Here is a 17,748-nt window from a genome sequence, read left to right as displayed (position 1 = left end):
ACCATATACCATCGATTTTTATTTTATTTTATTTTTTTTTGAGTTTTTTGGGTTTTTTTCTTATGGTTTGACTCAGTCAACACTACTGCAGAAAAGGCCTAAGATGGCATGCAAAAAACGCTATAGTTGGTGTCCATAGCGTTTTCCAAAACGCTATTAATGACGGTGCTATGCTTTTATTGATAGCATTTTAGGCAAAAACGCTATTGAATTTATAGCGTTTCTTCACAAACGCTATTATATTTATAGCGTTTTCTATTAGCGCTATTAAAGATCAATAGCGTTTATTATGACAAATGCTATTATAATGATAGCGTGTTTTCTTTAGCGCGATTACCAACCGATAGCGTTTATTATGACAAACGCTATTATATTTATAGCATTTTTTCTTAGCGCTATCTATTTATTAATAGCGTTTTCTTTTTAGCGCTATCAGTTCTATAGCATTTTAAATTGTGCGCATCCATTTTAAAGCTTTTCCTAATCACAATTACTGTTTTTTTTAGAAGCCTGTACACAATTACATTTTCATACAATACTATTAATATGTGCTACTAAATTGTTGTAACCACTAAACCTGCAAAATCTACAGTATAACAATGTCTATAAAATACATACACACGATAATCAATAATAACTTCATTCATTAAGTAATACCCAAAATATACAATTTCATTGTGTACTGTACAAGGACAAAAATGACTTAAAACGCGATTCAAGTTTCACAAAATTAGACAAAATAAACATCCTAATCCCGACCTACTTCGCATGGTGATCATCAGTAAATATGACGTGTTGTGTGGGCCATGCAATTGCGGTTCCTTTAGCATCTCCCATTGTTTGCAATTCAGAATTTTCTCTCCAAAGACATGGTTTTGACTTCACAACTTCATCTATCCAAACTTTAGAGGCATTATCTCCAAGAGGTACACCATGTACCGGTTTAAAAGGATTGTTAGTCTCCCAATGTCCTTCAGCAACTAAATCATGCAGAGTCGTCCAATTCATCAACTTGCACTGTCGCCCATGACTCCCTCCGCCTTGACCTTACCCAAAAAAAAGGAAGCCACAAATATAATAACTAATAATTTAGGTAATCAGTACAGAATCAAAAGTAGGTAGTTACTATAAAAAAAATGTTGTATACATTCTAATAAGCTTACAAGTAGGAAACATGCATGGCAATGAATTATTAGTATGGTTATTACTCACCTGACTTTCGAGCATTTGTTTCAAGACAAATAGAAAATTGTTCGAAATCAGTCAACATAGTGATTCATTATTTAAAACTTCGCATTTTATTAAGCGTAACTGTAGGAAATTTAGTTGGAACAATCCACTTCGAAACATAACTTACAACTTAGATATCAAAATGCAATGAAACAAGGTTCATTAGATAGCACACACAAAGCACTAAATTTACTGCCTAGGTCACTGAAGCTCAAATTAATCCAACTCTAACTATGACAAAATCGAGCGCTAAGTCAGTCCAGTGCAACTGCCTTAAGCAGACTGCAGCACAAGCATATATTCTTAAACTCTAATTACGTCAACAATACATGCATAACAACCATTTGATACTGTCTAATTACAAATGAACATTGAATAAGCCATAAGTTACCCCTTGCAAAAAGAAATATTTTACCTGTGGAAGAGAAGTTGTAGTTCGTATACCCTGATCATCATTACTATGCCTCGACCCTACCCAAACAAAAAGAAATTCAGTATAATAACCAAGTATAATAAATCCCTGCTATGTCCCCTATGTTTAAGGTTCTGCAGGTGCAAATAATCTTGTGCGCACAAAATGGCGTCACAAGTAGCCCCTTGCAACACACCCCAGCTATATATTACCAGAAAACAGGAAAGACTTGGGAAGTTTTAGCATTTTTCTAAGCCAATCCATAATAGTACTCTCTAACTTCGATAGCGCGAGGGTGGAGACATCCAATTAAAACCAACAACAATAAAACCAGTACTAAGCATTGATGAAGGTGTGCATGCATGCATGCATTGGCAGACAAAGAGCATGATATTCTGTACGTGTCCATGCCTTAAAAACATAAAGCTGAAGATCAAAAGTTGGGGGTATTTAACTGAGCATAACAGACCCTCACCTAAGTCCCCCACATACAATGAAGCCGCAGCAAAAATGTCATTTTGGGTGACCTGGTTGAGTCTGGTCTCAAAGCATCATAGTTCGAAAAGGCTCAGCGAATGCAGCCTTCACTCATTCTTGGGCCTTCGGGCCCTTAGGGATGACTCCAGTCAAGCAATACATTCAGTGGTGAATCCATATGTTATTATATAATGGAAGATTGTCTTTAGAACCAAGTGGCGGATCGGTCTAAGGACCAAAGGAATTCAGGGCTAGTCACTTATTCCAGGAGACTTCTTACAGGAAGTATAGCAGATGACTTTCTTTCACTGCCCTTACCTTAGAGAATAAAAGACCTAGAGAAAGAAAAAGAAGCTCGAAAGAGGAACTAAGGAAGCTGCGTTTTCCTCTCCATCTGAATATCTCCTCGTACTATGCTGGTCGCCGATCCACTCACTTTATGGGTTCACCCTGGGACTCACGATGAGCAAGATAATGTTAATGTTTATTAACAACGAGCATTCTCAGAGCAAGCCTTGGCCATTGGCCTGTCCAAGAGAGTGTTGCAACTTCACCCAAGAAAACACTCATGGCCAGAAAGCAATCCAAGCTAGATTCTTGTTGTAATCAAATGGTCATGTGAAACCAAACAACCGCGCTGGTTGTAATATATCGACTTTCATGCTGGAGAAGAACGAGTTGCTAGTGTTTAAAAGAAGGTTGAATATGTTCTATAAGAGAAGAGCAGGCTATATAATAATGGTATTCGTTTTTATGTCCTTGCCTTTCTTTCTTGCTGCTAGATGAAGAGCTAAGCCTTAGGAAAGGCCTGGTCTGGAGTTTGTCCCCATTTTTATTTCGGAGGCAATCAAGAGGCTGGAAGTGATTGACCAACTATATTAGGAATGGGAGGTTCGAAGTTCAGGGCTCAATTCGTTAGCGATGTCACCAAGGGCCAGAGGAAGGAAGGTAAACGTGTACTTGTTTTTTGTCGAGATTGGGTTGGTGTTCAATGTACTCTATTTGATTTAACATTAGACCAGCAAAAAAAAAAGAGAATATAGTAGAGCTAATTGAAGATATCGAACAAAGCAGATGTAGGAGTCAAAGTCCGAGAAGCCTGAGTCCCCTCACCATCAGACTAGGGCTATTCCTCGGAAAAAGAAATTACAAAAGTTTTTCTCTAGAGACCCAACATTTACACCATCCATACTGCAAGACGAAGGGTCACAGAGAAAGAAAGGTGCCAAAAGCCACACATTGGTTTCCCATAAAATTATGTACTGGAGTGAAGCACCATGGTTAGAAAAGTTGAAACAAATCCAACTTAATTAATTGCATTTTTCATCTCCAATTTGATCTTGCACCTATAGTTGGAGAAATCCCACCTATTCAAAGCAAAGAACAGGCTTCGAGGGTTTGTGTTACAACACCACTTCATCTGTTAAATTCTAGTTTATCTCACAAAAGAATTTCGTTAATCACCAAGATTAAGTTAACAGCAAGGCGACTTGGCCACTAGGGCTTCCGGAATGAAGAAAAATACTACTACCGCCAACTCATCGTTACCAAAACCATCTCTCCCTACAATTACATGCACTATTACAGTGTCTAGCTGCATTGGTGGATCAGACAGCTCTCTTCTCAGAAAGTGTTCTCTCAGGCATCCTTGTAGTCAATTTGCTTCTCTTATTGCTGCTTCTCTCCGCGTTAACGGGCTAGCTGCTATTGGTTTTCATTTTGTTATAAACTTGTGAAAGATTTAATAAAAATGGCCAGAGAAATATCAGACACAATCGAAAGGTTCAGGACTGAAGTGGCAACAGAGAAAACACTGCAATTTTCTCCTTGGCAGCTCAGGAGCTATACATCCAATTAAAAATATAAAGTAGGTATTGGTGAGTCTATAAGTTTTTACAGAGGTAGGTTCCCTAATGGTACACAAGTAGCCGTAAACTGAAAAAGGCTACCAAATATAGACCTAATATAATCTCACCAACACCTTAAGCACACTAACTCTGATCTTATAGCCCTACTGCATAATGGCCTTTTTAACTCAAAAAAAATTTTGCGCCAGACCAAGTAAGCCAAAAGCTAGTTACCCTTGCTTGCAAAAAGAAATATTTTACCTGTGGAAGAGTAGTTTGTATCCCCTGATCACCACTGCCTATGCCTTGACCCTAACCAAATAATCATAACCATCGGTTAGTTGTCAGTCTACTAATTAAGAATCTAGAGTACTTTGCTTTAGAGATTCTAAAAAAAATACCTGCGAAGGTGAAGTAATTGGAGCAATAGTTGACTGTATCACTTGCTCAGTCACAACTTGTTGACTTTCATTCTAGAAAAATATATTAAGATTGTCAGTTCAAGTACTCTAGCAAGACAACAAATATCAAATAAGCTATTGTACAATGCTTGTGCATCTGTCACTTGCCTTTCGAATATTCAGAGAAGCAATTAAGTTTCTTATAAGTTCATTTTGAGTATTCACCAAATTGGTCATTTGAGCCATATCCTTCTCGACCGTTAGTAACTTCTCCTAAAGTTGGGTGACCAACTCTTTGTTTTGTGACACCACACCTACTTTTGAAGGAGTTACTCCTGCTCCTTTACCTCTCACACGACCATAACGATCAGGTCCAAGTACTTGTGAAGAAGCATCATTTTGTATCGAGTGGTTACGAGAATCTGATGCTGTCGCATTTCTAATTTCTTTTATTTTTTTCTATAGCAATCACATTTGATATGTATGTTAATAGAGAAATTAGCAAAGCTCAACAAAATTGATGATATTTATGGCTATACTTCTGGTTAGAAAATCTAACTAAACATACCATTCGTTCCCCAACTCTACTATTTGATGGTTTGCCATTTTTCTTAGTGTTGTGTCCTTTGCACCAAACATCAACTCTAGTTATAGACGAGGGATTCAGACTCTCTTTTTTCTACATGATAACAATATCCACAATCAAGATACATACACAAAAACAAAGTTGCACAAATTTGATAGTTAATTACCATTTGGAACTCTAGGCGTGCATAGCCTTGTCGACTACATGTGTGAGGGAGATCTTGCTTTTCCCTCATTTCTTGAAACTTTTGACTTTTTAGCTGCAACACAAAAGAGTCAAATAACACATTTCACAATATGAGTATATTCAAAGTATCACCAAAATAACTCACAATGAACTTTCTCTTTGACATTTGTTTAACAAACATCTCCCATTCGGCATCATCACAGTCTTTAGGCTGGAGACGTGCAATGTCCTTTTTCTTTTTTCTATAAACTCTTATCTTTCCCCTCAATCTTGATTTATGCGCCCGCCACAACCTTCCAATTTGTTGGAGGGCATAAGTTCTGCGCCCTTCATCCAAGATAAATTTTTGCTACAAGAAATAAGAAATAATACATGAAATGTTTTGACAACCCCACCATCAACAAATTAAACATATATAATAAGAACATCATAATAACTATATATATTTACTAAAAAGCAAAGTAAAAAAAAAAAAAAAAAAAAATTGTTCTTACCAAGATTGATTGCCAATACAGATCTTTGTACCCTTTTTTGATTACTCTCCAATCACTAAAAGTTAGTGGCACCATCTCAGATGCAATATTTCCTAAATGAGAAGAAAATTGTTCTGAATTTTCTCCTACAGGCTGCCCATTCGCGTTAAAGGTCACCGCTAACTTAGATCCACTATCAGTCGCCATTACCTTGGATCTACGAGAACCTCTTAGTGTCTTGCTTGATAGGTGAGATTCTTTGGAAGAAGGATTACTACTTTCAAGTTCTGCATCCAAGTCGATAGCATCATCAGAGTCGATAGCATCACCTTCATCACTAGAATCTCCTTCACTCTCTTCTTCAGTCAATGGCCCCTTAAACTTGGCTCGGTTGGTAGTAGTCTTACTTCCATCCTCGTCATTACAATAATCTTCATCGTCAAGATCTTTATCACTTAAGTCGTGAGAAGAATTCCTTTTTGTCCTAGATCTTTTATCAACTTTTTTGAAACTCTGTGATAAAACCCCATTAAAGGAAAACAAAAGATTAATGAAAATTATAAACAATACTTAACAAAGGAAACACAAAAATCTAACATATATAAACAAAAATGTTAAGCAAAACATATTTAAACAACATATTAGACTTTGTAGAACCCCCCGTCTTTTTTGATTTGTGAGATTCATTTGAAGAAGGGTTCTCTCTATTACCACGAGAGTAAGAATTTGGGACTATGTCGTCGTCCTCACTGAAATCATGGACATCTTCTTCCTTGCTAAAGTTCCCATCAGTGGAATCTGAGTCGTTAGTATCTTGAATGGGCATTTTACCCATCTTAGATCGTTTAGTTGTTGCTCCCTTTACACTCTGGAATTTAAAGAATATAACATAAAGGTTAACATAAAACACCCTTAAACTTGGGAATGAATTAGGTGAAAGGCAGCAGTTATATATTAAGATTAAAGTGCAACTACATATATTGGAAATGCAAATAACCAGGTACAGAGTTACCTAAAGGCACCGGCCGGTAGGGTAAGTTAGACCTATACTAGGAGTCTCATACATACTTACGAAAGCCGGCGAATATAGCAGCATCCCGGGAAGCACTAACTACTAGTTAGCGGCTATTCGTGGAGACTCAAACATGTACCAAACTAACTAGGACTAGTATGGCTTCAGTGCCTAGTTGCATAAGGAAGAAAGGAGAGGAAGATAGGTGTGCTTACCTTATTCTTCTTAGAGTTAGACTTCTCTAAGGTACACAATTTTTTCTTTGACAAGTGGGACTCATTGGCTTGAGAGGCTGAGTGTGGTAGACTACCATCACTTCTATTTGATATGTGTCACGCCCCAAGACCCAACACACATCCCGAGGACGTGGAATGAATCTCGAGGCAGACATCTATCCCGATTCTACCGAAATTTCGGCAGAGTTTCCTTTGTTTGATCGACGTTCGTAAACCCTAAAAAACCTGTCATAACCTGTCATAAACCTGTCATAACCCTGGACACTTCATAATACCCTTCCAACAACCATATATATACAAAATCTCCACTCTATACACCACTGTGATGCCCATATACATATCCAAAAGGTTTAAGATTAACTACACTCCAATACATCAAATAAATACCTCAAAAGGAGCGGAGCTCTATATATATACAACCCAAAAGTAAGAACTTGACTCTGTCCCCGTCAAGCATAAGGGAATCCTCCCAAATCCCCATAACCCTCATCGCTAGGGTTAGGAAAAGCCTCCTCCGCAACTGGCTCGTCTGAAATGTTAAGTAGGATGAGCAAACAACTATGCCCAGTAGAAACATACATAACCAATACTAGACTACTTATACAAAACATTTAAAACATGCAGGGTTTCTATAATAGTATTCAAATATCGTGACTATACAATAAATCACTAGCTAGCATAAATCATATCGGCATGCTTCTTTAATATTCAAAATAGAGTTTTCACAGTCATCATACAACTATTGTGGTCATTTGATCCTATTAGAATGGTGAGGGTACGACGGTACTTTCACCCCGATCCGCGGGCAATCTCGGTTCAAGACTTCCCGGTGTGAACCATGCACCGTTGTTTTCCTCGATTTTACCTAAGCAGGAGCTGAAATGTCGTTGTTGTGTTCAGACACACAAAATCCCCAAAGCTTTTAGGGCTCGGGTGGGCCTGTGACCACGACCCCATACGGGCTGTCACCTAACTTACGGTGGTCAACCGTTCGACGATCGCAGATTTCGGGATCGACACATCCGAGTGGACTAAACTCTCACTCCTCGGCCTAAACCTCATCGAGGTAGCATGTAACCCCACACAAGCTAATCACCATACAAATAAGTGACACGCATAAGCATGGTTATCTAGAAAAGTAGAAAAGGAATTCCGGACTACATCCGGTGATGCATCCCTTTAAAGGTGGCCCACCACCGAAAAGGTGTACACCACAGTTGAATCCTAGAGCTTAACTGCCGTCTCGGAAATCGACGACAACAGGTTCCTTCTTTATAGGAATTCACGGTTCCTTTTCTAAATCCCCGTGATAAACATAGTAATATCTATATATATATACTCGTATTACCGATTGTTTTCAAATACTCTAGTTACATATCTAGTTTTTCTTTTAAAACTGTTGATTATATAGGTGTGAGTTCCTGGATTTCCCATCCTCGAGTAGAACAACCTATGACTCCCAAACGGGCCAGTCATAGTAAATAACAACCGATGATTCCTAAAACGCTTAATTATCGTAAATAACAACACCCATTCCGGGAAAAATCCAGAACCTCGCTCCTAATTACAGACAACCGGGTAATTCTTACCCGCATTTCAAAATCCATCTCTCTGTCTCCTTACTGAGACAAGAGACGCGAACCTTTCCCAAAACCAGTTTTTCACTTTTAACAAAGAAACAATCCCTCGCTACCCGATTTTCTGAAAACCCATTTCACATTTAAAGCTATCTATATATATAGTTTATAGCGAGGAAATACAATGCAAAACATGAATATCATATATACATGCATGGTTGATACACAAACTATCTATTTCCAATTTAAGCAATTCAAATCATGCATGAAAATAAGCAGACTATATATTGGGATGTAGGTTCCTACCTTAGCAAGCTCCGTTCTCCTCAATCCCACTTAACCGAATCAAGCTCGCTTAACCGAATCAACTCGAATTCAATCCTATACAACATATACATATACGTCGGTTGTTAGAATTGATCGAACAACGAGGAATTCTTAACTTAGTATAAGCCGAGAAGAAATCTCAACGTTAAGAATTGGGGTTCGGGTATTTTTTTCCTATAACTACTGTCAACAGAGCTACAGGCCCTTTCGGGCACTGTTACTCTGACGGTCTCTACGGTTATTTCGGCCATGGCAGGCCCTCATATCAACGTCAATCCTATCACGTCTCAATTCAAATTCCAAATTTTAACTACAACCCATTCTACACCTCTCAATTAACCTTAATTCTATTAATAAAATCGGTGGTGTTCCTTATCCCTCGATCATTACTCAATCAACTCTCATACAGTTATACATCGACATAAATCTCTTGAAATTGTAATGGATAACCAAATTCTTACCAAGTCGACAAACAAAATCGCTCCTAGCTTGTTGCTCCACCAAAATCGCTCCACTCGGCTCCTCCAAACTCTTGCCGACGACCTTCACTACCCCAATACAATCGGTTACCATCAATACACCCCAATTCACTTAGTTTTCATCAATATATCACAGGTTATCGTCATTGAGTTTAAATTATTTGATGGAGGCGAAAATCACTCACCTTTCACTTCGATTTGGCTTTGGTGCGCTCAAAATTCACTAGCTTCCAAAAGCTCTTGTAAAACACCACACCACCGTTCAATATTTTCAAGAACACATCAATTCCATTGCAATGAGTTTAAACTATCGATTGAAGCAAATTAACTCACTGGCGGCGTGACGACGCATAAATCAATAATTTTTTGAATTCCCGCTTGGTTGAGTGTTGTTAAGGTTTTGGGCGTGAGGAATTGAGGTTGAATCGATGGAATTTTAGGCTTAATTCGTGTTTTCTCTCTTAGGTTTTGAGAGGGCTTAATGGGGAAGAAAAAGTGGGTTTCGCGATTTTCAGTTTGGCCGATTTTTTTGATTTTTCAGTTTTGCGATTTCGTGAGTTCTATTTGGGCCGATATATTTAGGCCCAAGCCCAATATATCCTAATTAGACTTAACGCCCTACTTAGACTCCTAACCACTAACGAATTTGACGTCTCGTCGTAATTATTTTTCCGGCTCATCCCGCTAAATTTGATCTTCCATATTCTATCTCACCCGCATGCTATAATGATGACCCAATCATGCGTGTGTAAAGCCGTTAACTTCGTGCGGCCAGACGCGAGAAAACCGCTTAACCGCCCGTTTTTGGTCAAATTTTCGCCTATGGTAAACCTAACGTGACTTATGAGTCGGAGTTAAGTTTCATCCAGTTACGTACGTTTGAAACATAAACCCGACGACCAATTTACATAAATGACCCTAAATTTGATATGAAATTTACACAAGTACCCTTAATAATAATTCAGGACTTTACATCCTACCCTCCTTAAAAGAAAATTTCGTCCTCAAAATTAAATCATACCTTAGTTCTCGAACAATTCTGGATATTGTTGCCTCATCTCGGTTTCTTTCTCCCATGTTGCTTCCTCCACGTTGTGATTTCTCCATAAGACCTTTACCAATGGAATGACCTTGGACCTCAATCTCTTCTCTCTCGCATCTAGGATCTGAACTGGCCCTTCCGGATAGGTAATGTCTTCTTCCAACTCCAACGATTCCAAATCGACAACATGTAGTGGATCCGGCTCATACTTGCGTAGCATCGAGATATGGAACACGTTATGGACACGTGATAGCCTTTCTGGTAGCTCGAGCTTATAAGCTAGCTCAGAGATCTTCTGAATAATCAGGAATGGTCCCACATATCTAGGTGCAAGTTTCCCTTTCATCCCGAACCTCTGAATGCCCTTCTTCGGAGATACTTTCAAGAATACCCTGTCACCTTCATAAAATTCCAAGGGACGTCTACGCCTATCCAAGATAGCTTTTTTCGACGACTGGCTGTGAGCAACCGATTCATTATCACTCGATCTTTCGGTGGTGTCACTAACCATCTCTGGCCCCAACATAATACTATCTCGGTTTCAGTCAATGCGAAGGTGTTACGCAAGGTCTGCCATACAACGCTTCAAACGGAGCCATACCAATACTAGATTGGTAACTGTTATTGTAGGCAAACTCAGCCAATGCCAAATGAGTCTTCCAACTACCCCCAAAATCAAGCACGCAAGCCCGAAGCATATCCTCTATGATTTGGATGACTCTTTCCGATTGCCCATCGGTCTGCGGATGAAATGCTGTACTGAATTTCAGTTTGGTCCCCAATTCCCTTTGAAGACTTCTCCAAAATGAACCGGTAAATTGAGTACCTCTATCTGAAATTATAGATAATGGTGCCCCATGCAACCTCAGTACATCTGACATGTAGATTCTACTTAGCTTTTAGCAGAGTAAGTAGTCTTAACAGGTATGAAATGGGCAGACTTGGTCAGTCTATCAACAATGACCCATATAGAATCCATTCCCTCACTGGTCCTCGGTAACCCGGATACAAAATCCATGGTTATATTCTCCCAATCAACATCCTCAGCATTATTCACATATCCTTGGTACCTAGGTCCATCCCTCGAGGTATTCTGAGCATTCACAATCTCTTGAACCAAGGTGTTTTCTGCCGTCACTGTCATCTGTGCTAAATAACAGCATTTCTGAGGATCTCCACTTCCATTTCCCGCGATTTCAAAACCATAAGAAGCAGCAGACTCCAGCAATTGCCACTCCTTCATCATCATCTGAGCACAGACATGTTCTCGCTTCCTACTCAATGCATCGGCAACTACATTTGCTTTACCCGGATGGTATTGCAATGTGAAGGTATAGTCCTCCATGTACTCAACCCATCTCCTCTGCCTCATATTCAAATCTTTCTGCGAGAACAAGTACTTGAGACTCTTGTGATCCGAGAATATCTCAAACTTCTCACCATACACATAATGCCTCCATATCTTTAGAGCATGAATGATCGCCGCTAACTCCAAGTCATGAGTAGGATAATTCTTCTCATGGGCATTCAATTGTCTAGACGCATACGCTATCACTTGGCCTTCTTGCATTAAGACACATCCTAACCCGGTGTTAGAGGCATCAGTATAAATCACATAGCTCTTCTCCGGATCTGGAATAGTCAAAACTGGCGCTGTTACCAATCGCGTCTTTAGCTCTTGGAAAGCTTTTTCGCATGCCTCCGTCCATTCAAACTTCACATCCTTCTGTGTCAATCTAGTTAAGGACGACGCTATGCTAGAGAATCCTTCTACAAAACGACGGTAATACCCTGCCAATCCCAAGAAACTCCTGATTTCCGTCGCTGACGTCGGTCTCGGCCAATTATTCACTGCCTCTATCTTTGAACGATCAACTTTGATTCCATTCTCCGATACAACATGCCCTAAGAACCTCATTTTATTCAACGGAACTCACACTTGCTGAACTTGGCATAAAGGCGATGATCAACTAATGTTTGGAAGACAATCCTCAAGTGTTCCTTGTGTTCAAATTTCTAGTCTTGGAATAAATCAAGATGTCATCTATGAATACGATGACAAATTGATCTAAGTATTTCCATATCACTTTCGGTGCATGAGATCCATAAATGCAATTTTGGAGCATTTGTCAATCCAAATGGTAACACCAAAACTCAAAATGCCCCTAGCGTTAAGCGAAAAGCTGTCTTCAGATATCTTCTTCTCGAATTCTCATCGATGGTAGCCCGATTCGAGATCTATCTTTGAGAAATACTTGGCACCCCTTAACCGATCGAGCGGGTCATTAATCCTAGGCAACGGATATTTGTTCTTGATAGTCACATTATTGACTTCCGATAATCCACACATAGCGAAATGACCCATCCTTCTTCTTCACAAATAACACCGGTGCTCCCCAAGGTGAGTGACTTTCCCTTATAAACCCCAATCTTTTCAATTCATCTAATTGGGACTTGAGTTCTCTCATTTCGAGAGGAGCCATTCGATAAGGAATCATCGAAATAGGCGACGTTCCCGGCATTAGATCGATCACAAAATCTATCTCACGCCAGGGAGGCAATCCCGGCAATGCATCTGGGAACACTGCCGCAAACTCACTAACTACAGGAACAAGCTCGGAAGATTCGAACTTCGGCCCTTGGAGACTGAGACCAGCTAACAATCCGTATCTATCATACTTGAAGTCAGACTTGGCCTTCACCACTCGAGATACCATATTTCTAATCCCCTCAAACACAACCTCAGGCTGTCCCGGTACTCTAAACGTCACTGTTTTGGCAAAACAATCTACATGAGCATGATACTTCCCTAACAAATCCATCCCTACGATGACATCGAAATCCTTTAGGTCCATCACCGTTAGATCGACTATCATCTCCCTATCACCTATCTTTATCACACAATGGTGACAAACTTCAAAGAACATAGTTTTCTTTCCTAGAGGAGTAGATAAAATGAGCTTCCTCCCCGTATTAACTACATCCAACCCAAGAATTTCTACCATATTTTTAGAAATGAAGGAATGAGTAGCACCCGTATCAAACAAGACATGCACCTTATGTGTAAACAGACATATCATACCTTCAACCACTTGATCGGTAGCGCTGATATCTGCCCCCATAGCATTATATACCGTGGCTTCCTCTTGAGCGGATCACGGGATCCACAACTTCTTCCTCCTCGGCACTAGATAATACACCTTGGCCTGTGGTCTCGTTCCACCCCGAAGTGGACTTGGGACAAAACCGCTTGATATGCCCAACTTCACGCAACCATAGCAAACTACACTCTCTCCCCGGTGTGTACTCGTGGTATTACAGATTGCAATCTAGCTCTCGACCACGAGGCCTCAAATTCTGCACCTGGTGCTCTCAGTCCGAGAAGGAGCGGGTACCCTCGGTGGCCTCTGTGATCCACTCATCGGGTCGCGAACCGTAGACTCTGGCCGGGGCTAACCACATTCAAACCCCCGTGTACGGCTGGTGCCCTCCACTGTGGTGCTGAATAATAACCGGCCTATACATGCATTGCGACCACGAACCACTACCTTGGTAAACCCGCCTCTTTCCGTATCCCGCCTACCCCGAGATGCCGACCGCCTTACCCTTCCAACCTCTTGCCTCAGAAGCAATGGCGATCATCCACTCTTTCAATACCTTGAGCTCTTCTCACAGCCTCAAGATAGGAATCGATCGAAGGGCCGACATCTTGCTCTGCATATCACGGTTTCAGCCCGTCAATGAACTTCCTCGCCTTTAGTTTTTTCCGTGGAAATCCACTCCTTCCCATATCATTGAAAGAACGGTGAATTTCTCTTCATAATTGCCCCCAATTGTCATGTTTCCTTGTTTCTAACTTGAGGAATTCCATTCGCTTCTTATCTCTCTGCCTCAGTAACATACCTCAAAAGGAAGAGTTCCTCAAACTTAGCCCAACTCATAGGAAACGTCTCCACGTCCTTAACACTGATCCACCAGTGTTTGGCTTCACCTCTAAGCATGAAGGCAGCCAAAGTGACCCGTTCCACATCAGTACACATCATAGAGTCTAGCATACTCGACATGTCTAGCAACCAGTCTTCGGCTACTTTAACCTCAGAAGACCCCACAAATTCAGGTGGACGTAGCCTGATGAAATTTGCAAGCAGAAACCCCGATTGACTTTGCACTGGTGGTCTGAACTCCTCAACTCTCACTGTGGTTGGGGATGCTACCTCTGGTGTTACACCGGTGGAATAACAATGGATGTCCAGAAGAGGTTGGGGCTCGTTCGGACTAGCCCTCAAACTTTCGATCTCAGCTCTCATCTCATTTTGTGCTTGAGCCATTTGATTCATCATAGAGAGGAGCCTATCCATTCGGTCCTCCCGACCATGATCCGTAGCATCATCACCACTAGTACTTTCCGGATCCATGGTGACAATTCTGCACATACACAAAGAGCCAACTCAGTGTATGATACATTAGAGAGAATTTCTCAAAATTATGCAAGAGGCGTAGGTCGCGCCTTATGGAACTCACATGCATAGAATGAGTGCGAGTAGAATTTCAAGAGATGAGCCAGAGCTTTCGTAAGGTAAAGCGAAGGCAGCGTCGCTACCGCACCTCGAAATGAAAATTCACTCCGACCTAATGGTGTCCGATTTGTCAAATTTTTCCGACATGTGTCCACGCTCTCCGCCGTGACAAGACAACTACCCGTGCGACGTCTCAACATTGCTAAACTAGTATTAACGCTTAACGTAGCGTAACCACTACTTAGGGTTTTATCGGGTTCCGACTAAACTTCTCAAACGCGTTGCGACCGAGTCCCCCACTACAGCTCCCAGACGGATCTAATAGTGGACGCTCTGATACCACGTTTTGTCACGCCCCGAGACCCAACACACATCCCGAGGACGTGGAATGAATCTCGAGGCAGACATCTATCCCGATTCTACCGAAATTTCGGCAGAGTTTCCTTTGTTTGATCGGCGTTCAGTAAACCCTAAAACCTGTCATAACCTCGGGTCATAAACTGTCATAACCCGGACACTTCATAATACCCTTCCAACAACCATATATATACAAAATCTCCACTCTATACACCACTGTGATGCCCATATACATATCCAAAAGGTTTAAGATTAACTACACTCCAATACATCAAATAAATACCTCAAAAGGAGCGGAGCTCTATATATATACAACCCAAAAGTAAGAACTTGACTCTGTCCCCGTCAAGCATAAGGGAATCCTCCCAAATCCCCATAACCCTCATCACTAGGGTTAGGAAAAGCCTCCTCCGCAACTGGCTCGTCTGAAATGTTAAGTAGGATGAGCAAACAACTATGCTTGTAGAGAAACATACATAACCAATACTAGACTACTTATACAAAACATTTAAAACATGCAGGGTTTCTATAATAGTATTCAAATATCGTGACTATACAATAAATCACTAGCTAGCATAAATCATATCGGCATGCTTCTTTAATATTCAAAATAGAGTTTTCGTCGGTCATCATACAACTATTGTGGCACGTGATCCTATTAGAATGGTGGGTATGACCGTAATTTTCGGCCCGATCCACAGCAATCTCGGTTCAAGACTTCCCGATGTGAACCATGCACCGTTGTTTTCCCGATTTTACCGGGCTAGGAGCTGAAATGTCGTTGTTGTGTTCAGACACACAAAATCCCCAAAGCTTTTAGGGCTCGGGTGGGCCTGTGACCACGACCCCCCACGGGCGTCACCTAACTTACGGTGGTCAACCGTTCGACGACTGACCTGAGCTTTCGGGATCGACACACATCCGAGTGGACTAAACTCTCACTCACCAGCGTCTAAACCTCATCGAGGTAGCATGTAACCCCACACAAGCTAATCACCATACATGGTGACGCAACAAGCATGGTTATCTAGAAAAGTAGAAAAGGAATTCGGACTACATCCGGTGATGCATCCCTTTAAAGGTGGCCCACCACCTCGAAAGGTGTACACCGGTTGGAATCTAGAAGCTTAACCTGCCGTCTCCGGAAATGCGACAACAGTTCCTTCTTTATAGGAATTCACAGTTCCTTTTCTAAATCCCCTCGTGATAAACATAGTAATATCTATATATATATATATATACTCGTATTACCGATTGTTTTCAAATACTCTAGTTACATATCTAGTTTTTCTTTTAAAACTGTTGATTATATAGGTGTGAGTTCCTGGATTTCCCATCCTCGAGTAGAACAACCTATGACTCCCCAAACGGGCGATCATAGTAAATAACAACCGATGATTCCCCAAACGGCGAATCATCGTAAATAACAACACCCATTCGGGAAAAATCCTTAACCTCGCTCCTAATTCTGAGACAACGGGTAATTCTTACCCGCGATTTCAAAATCCATCTCTCTCTGTCTCCTTCGGAGACAAGAGACGCGAACCTTTCCCAAAACCAGTTTTTCACTTTTAACAAAGAAACAATCCCTCGCTACCCCGATTTTACAGAAAACCCATTTCACACGAAAGCTATCTATATATATAGTTTATAGCGAGGAAATACAATGCAAAACATGAATATCATATATACATGCATGGTTGATACACAAACTATCTATTTCCAATTTAAGCAATTCAAATCATGCATGAAAATAAGCAGACTATATATTGGGATGTAGGTTCCTACCTTAGCAAGCTCCGTTCTCCTCAATCCCACTTAACCGAATCAAGCTCGCTTAACCGAATCAACTCGAATTCAATCCTATCGATATATACATATCGTCGGTTGTTAGAATTGATCGAACAACGAGGAATTCTTAACTTAGTATAAGCCGAGAAGAAATCTCAACGCGTTAAGAATTGGGGTTGAATTATTTTTTCCTATAACTACTGTCAACAGAGCTACAGGCCCTTTCGGGCACTGTTACTCTGACGGTCTCTACGGTTATTTCGGCCATGGCAGGCCCTCATATCAACGTCAATCCTATCACGTCTCAATTCAAATTTCAAATTTTAACTACAACCCATTCTACACCTCTCAATTAACCTTAATTCTATTAATAAAATCGGTGGTGTTCCTTATCCCTCGATCATTACTCAATCAACTCTCATACAGTTATACATCGACATAAATCTCTTGAAATTGTAATGGATAACCAAATTCTTACCAAGTCAGCAAACAAAATCGCTCCTAGCTTGTTGCTCCACCAAAATCGCTCCACTCTGGCTCCTCCAAACTGCTACTGCCGACCTTCACTACCCCCAATACAATCAGTTACCATCAATACACCCCTAATTCACTTAGTTTTCATCAATATATCACAGGTTATCGTCATTGAGTTTAAATTATTTGATGGAGGCGAAAATCACTCACCTTTCACTTCGATTTCGCTTGGTACGCTCAAAATTCACTAGCTTCTCCAGCTGCTACTGCCGAAACACCACACCACCGTTCAATATTTTCAGTAACACATCAATTCCATTGCAA

At 40.6% G+C, this 17,748-nt stretch overlaps 2 protein-coding genes and 1 long non-coding RNA gene across 3 annotated transcripts; all 3 read right to left on the bottom strand.

Moving 5' to 3' along the window:
* Positions 1–626: 626 nt before the first annotated feature.
* LOC147516920 (uncharacterized) lies at positions 627–6,447 on the bottom strand. Its single transcript, XM_086593418.1, has 10 exons — positions 6,324–6,447; positions 5,634–6,181; positions 5,285–5,488; positions 5,120–5,212; positions 4,936–5,046; positions 4,536–4,826; positions 4,368–4,439; positions 4,228–4,278; positions 1,646–1,701; positions 627–1,046 (listed from the first exon to the last, which is right to left on the bottom strand). Exons 1-6 carry the CDS (start codon positions 6,445–6,447, stop codon positions 4,641–4,643), a joined length of 1,266 nt encoding a protein of 421 aa, XP_086449544.1. The 3' UTR covers positions 627–1,046; positions 1,646–1,701; positions 4,228–4,278; positions 4,368–4,439; positions 4,536–4,640.
* A 706-nt stretch (positions 6,448–7,153) lies between these two features.
* Positions 7,154–8,930, bottom strand: LOC147516919 (uncharacterized). The gene is made up of 2 exons (XR_015213765.1): positions 8,744–8,930; positions 7,154–7,389 (listed from the first exon to the last, which is right to left on the bottom strand). It is a non-coding gene; the product is annotated as an uncharacterized LOC147516919 (long non-coding RNA).
* A 3,679-nt stretch (positions 8,931–12,609) lies between these two features.
* Positions 12,610–13,290, bottom strand: LOC147516918 (uncharacterized). Its single transcript, XM_086593417.1, has one exon. It carries the CDS (start codon positions 13,288–13,290, stop codon positions 12,610–12,612), a length of 681 nt encoding a protein of 226 aa, XP_086449543.1.
* Between the last annotated feature and the right edge of the window lie 4,458 nt (positions 13,291–17,748).

Source organism: Coptis chinensis, chromosome 2 (genome assembly GCF_015680905.1).
Source record: "Coptis chinensis isolate HL-2020 chromosome 2, ASM1568090v1, whole genome shotgun sequence".
Lineage (NCBI taxonomy): Eukaryota > Viridiplantae > Streptophyta > Magnoliopsida > Ranunculales > Ranunculaceae > Coptis > Coptis chinensis.
Note: the sequence above shows the minus strand (reverse complement) of the source record. Positions and strands in the feature narration are given on the sequence as shown.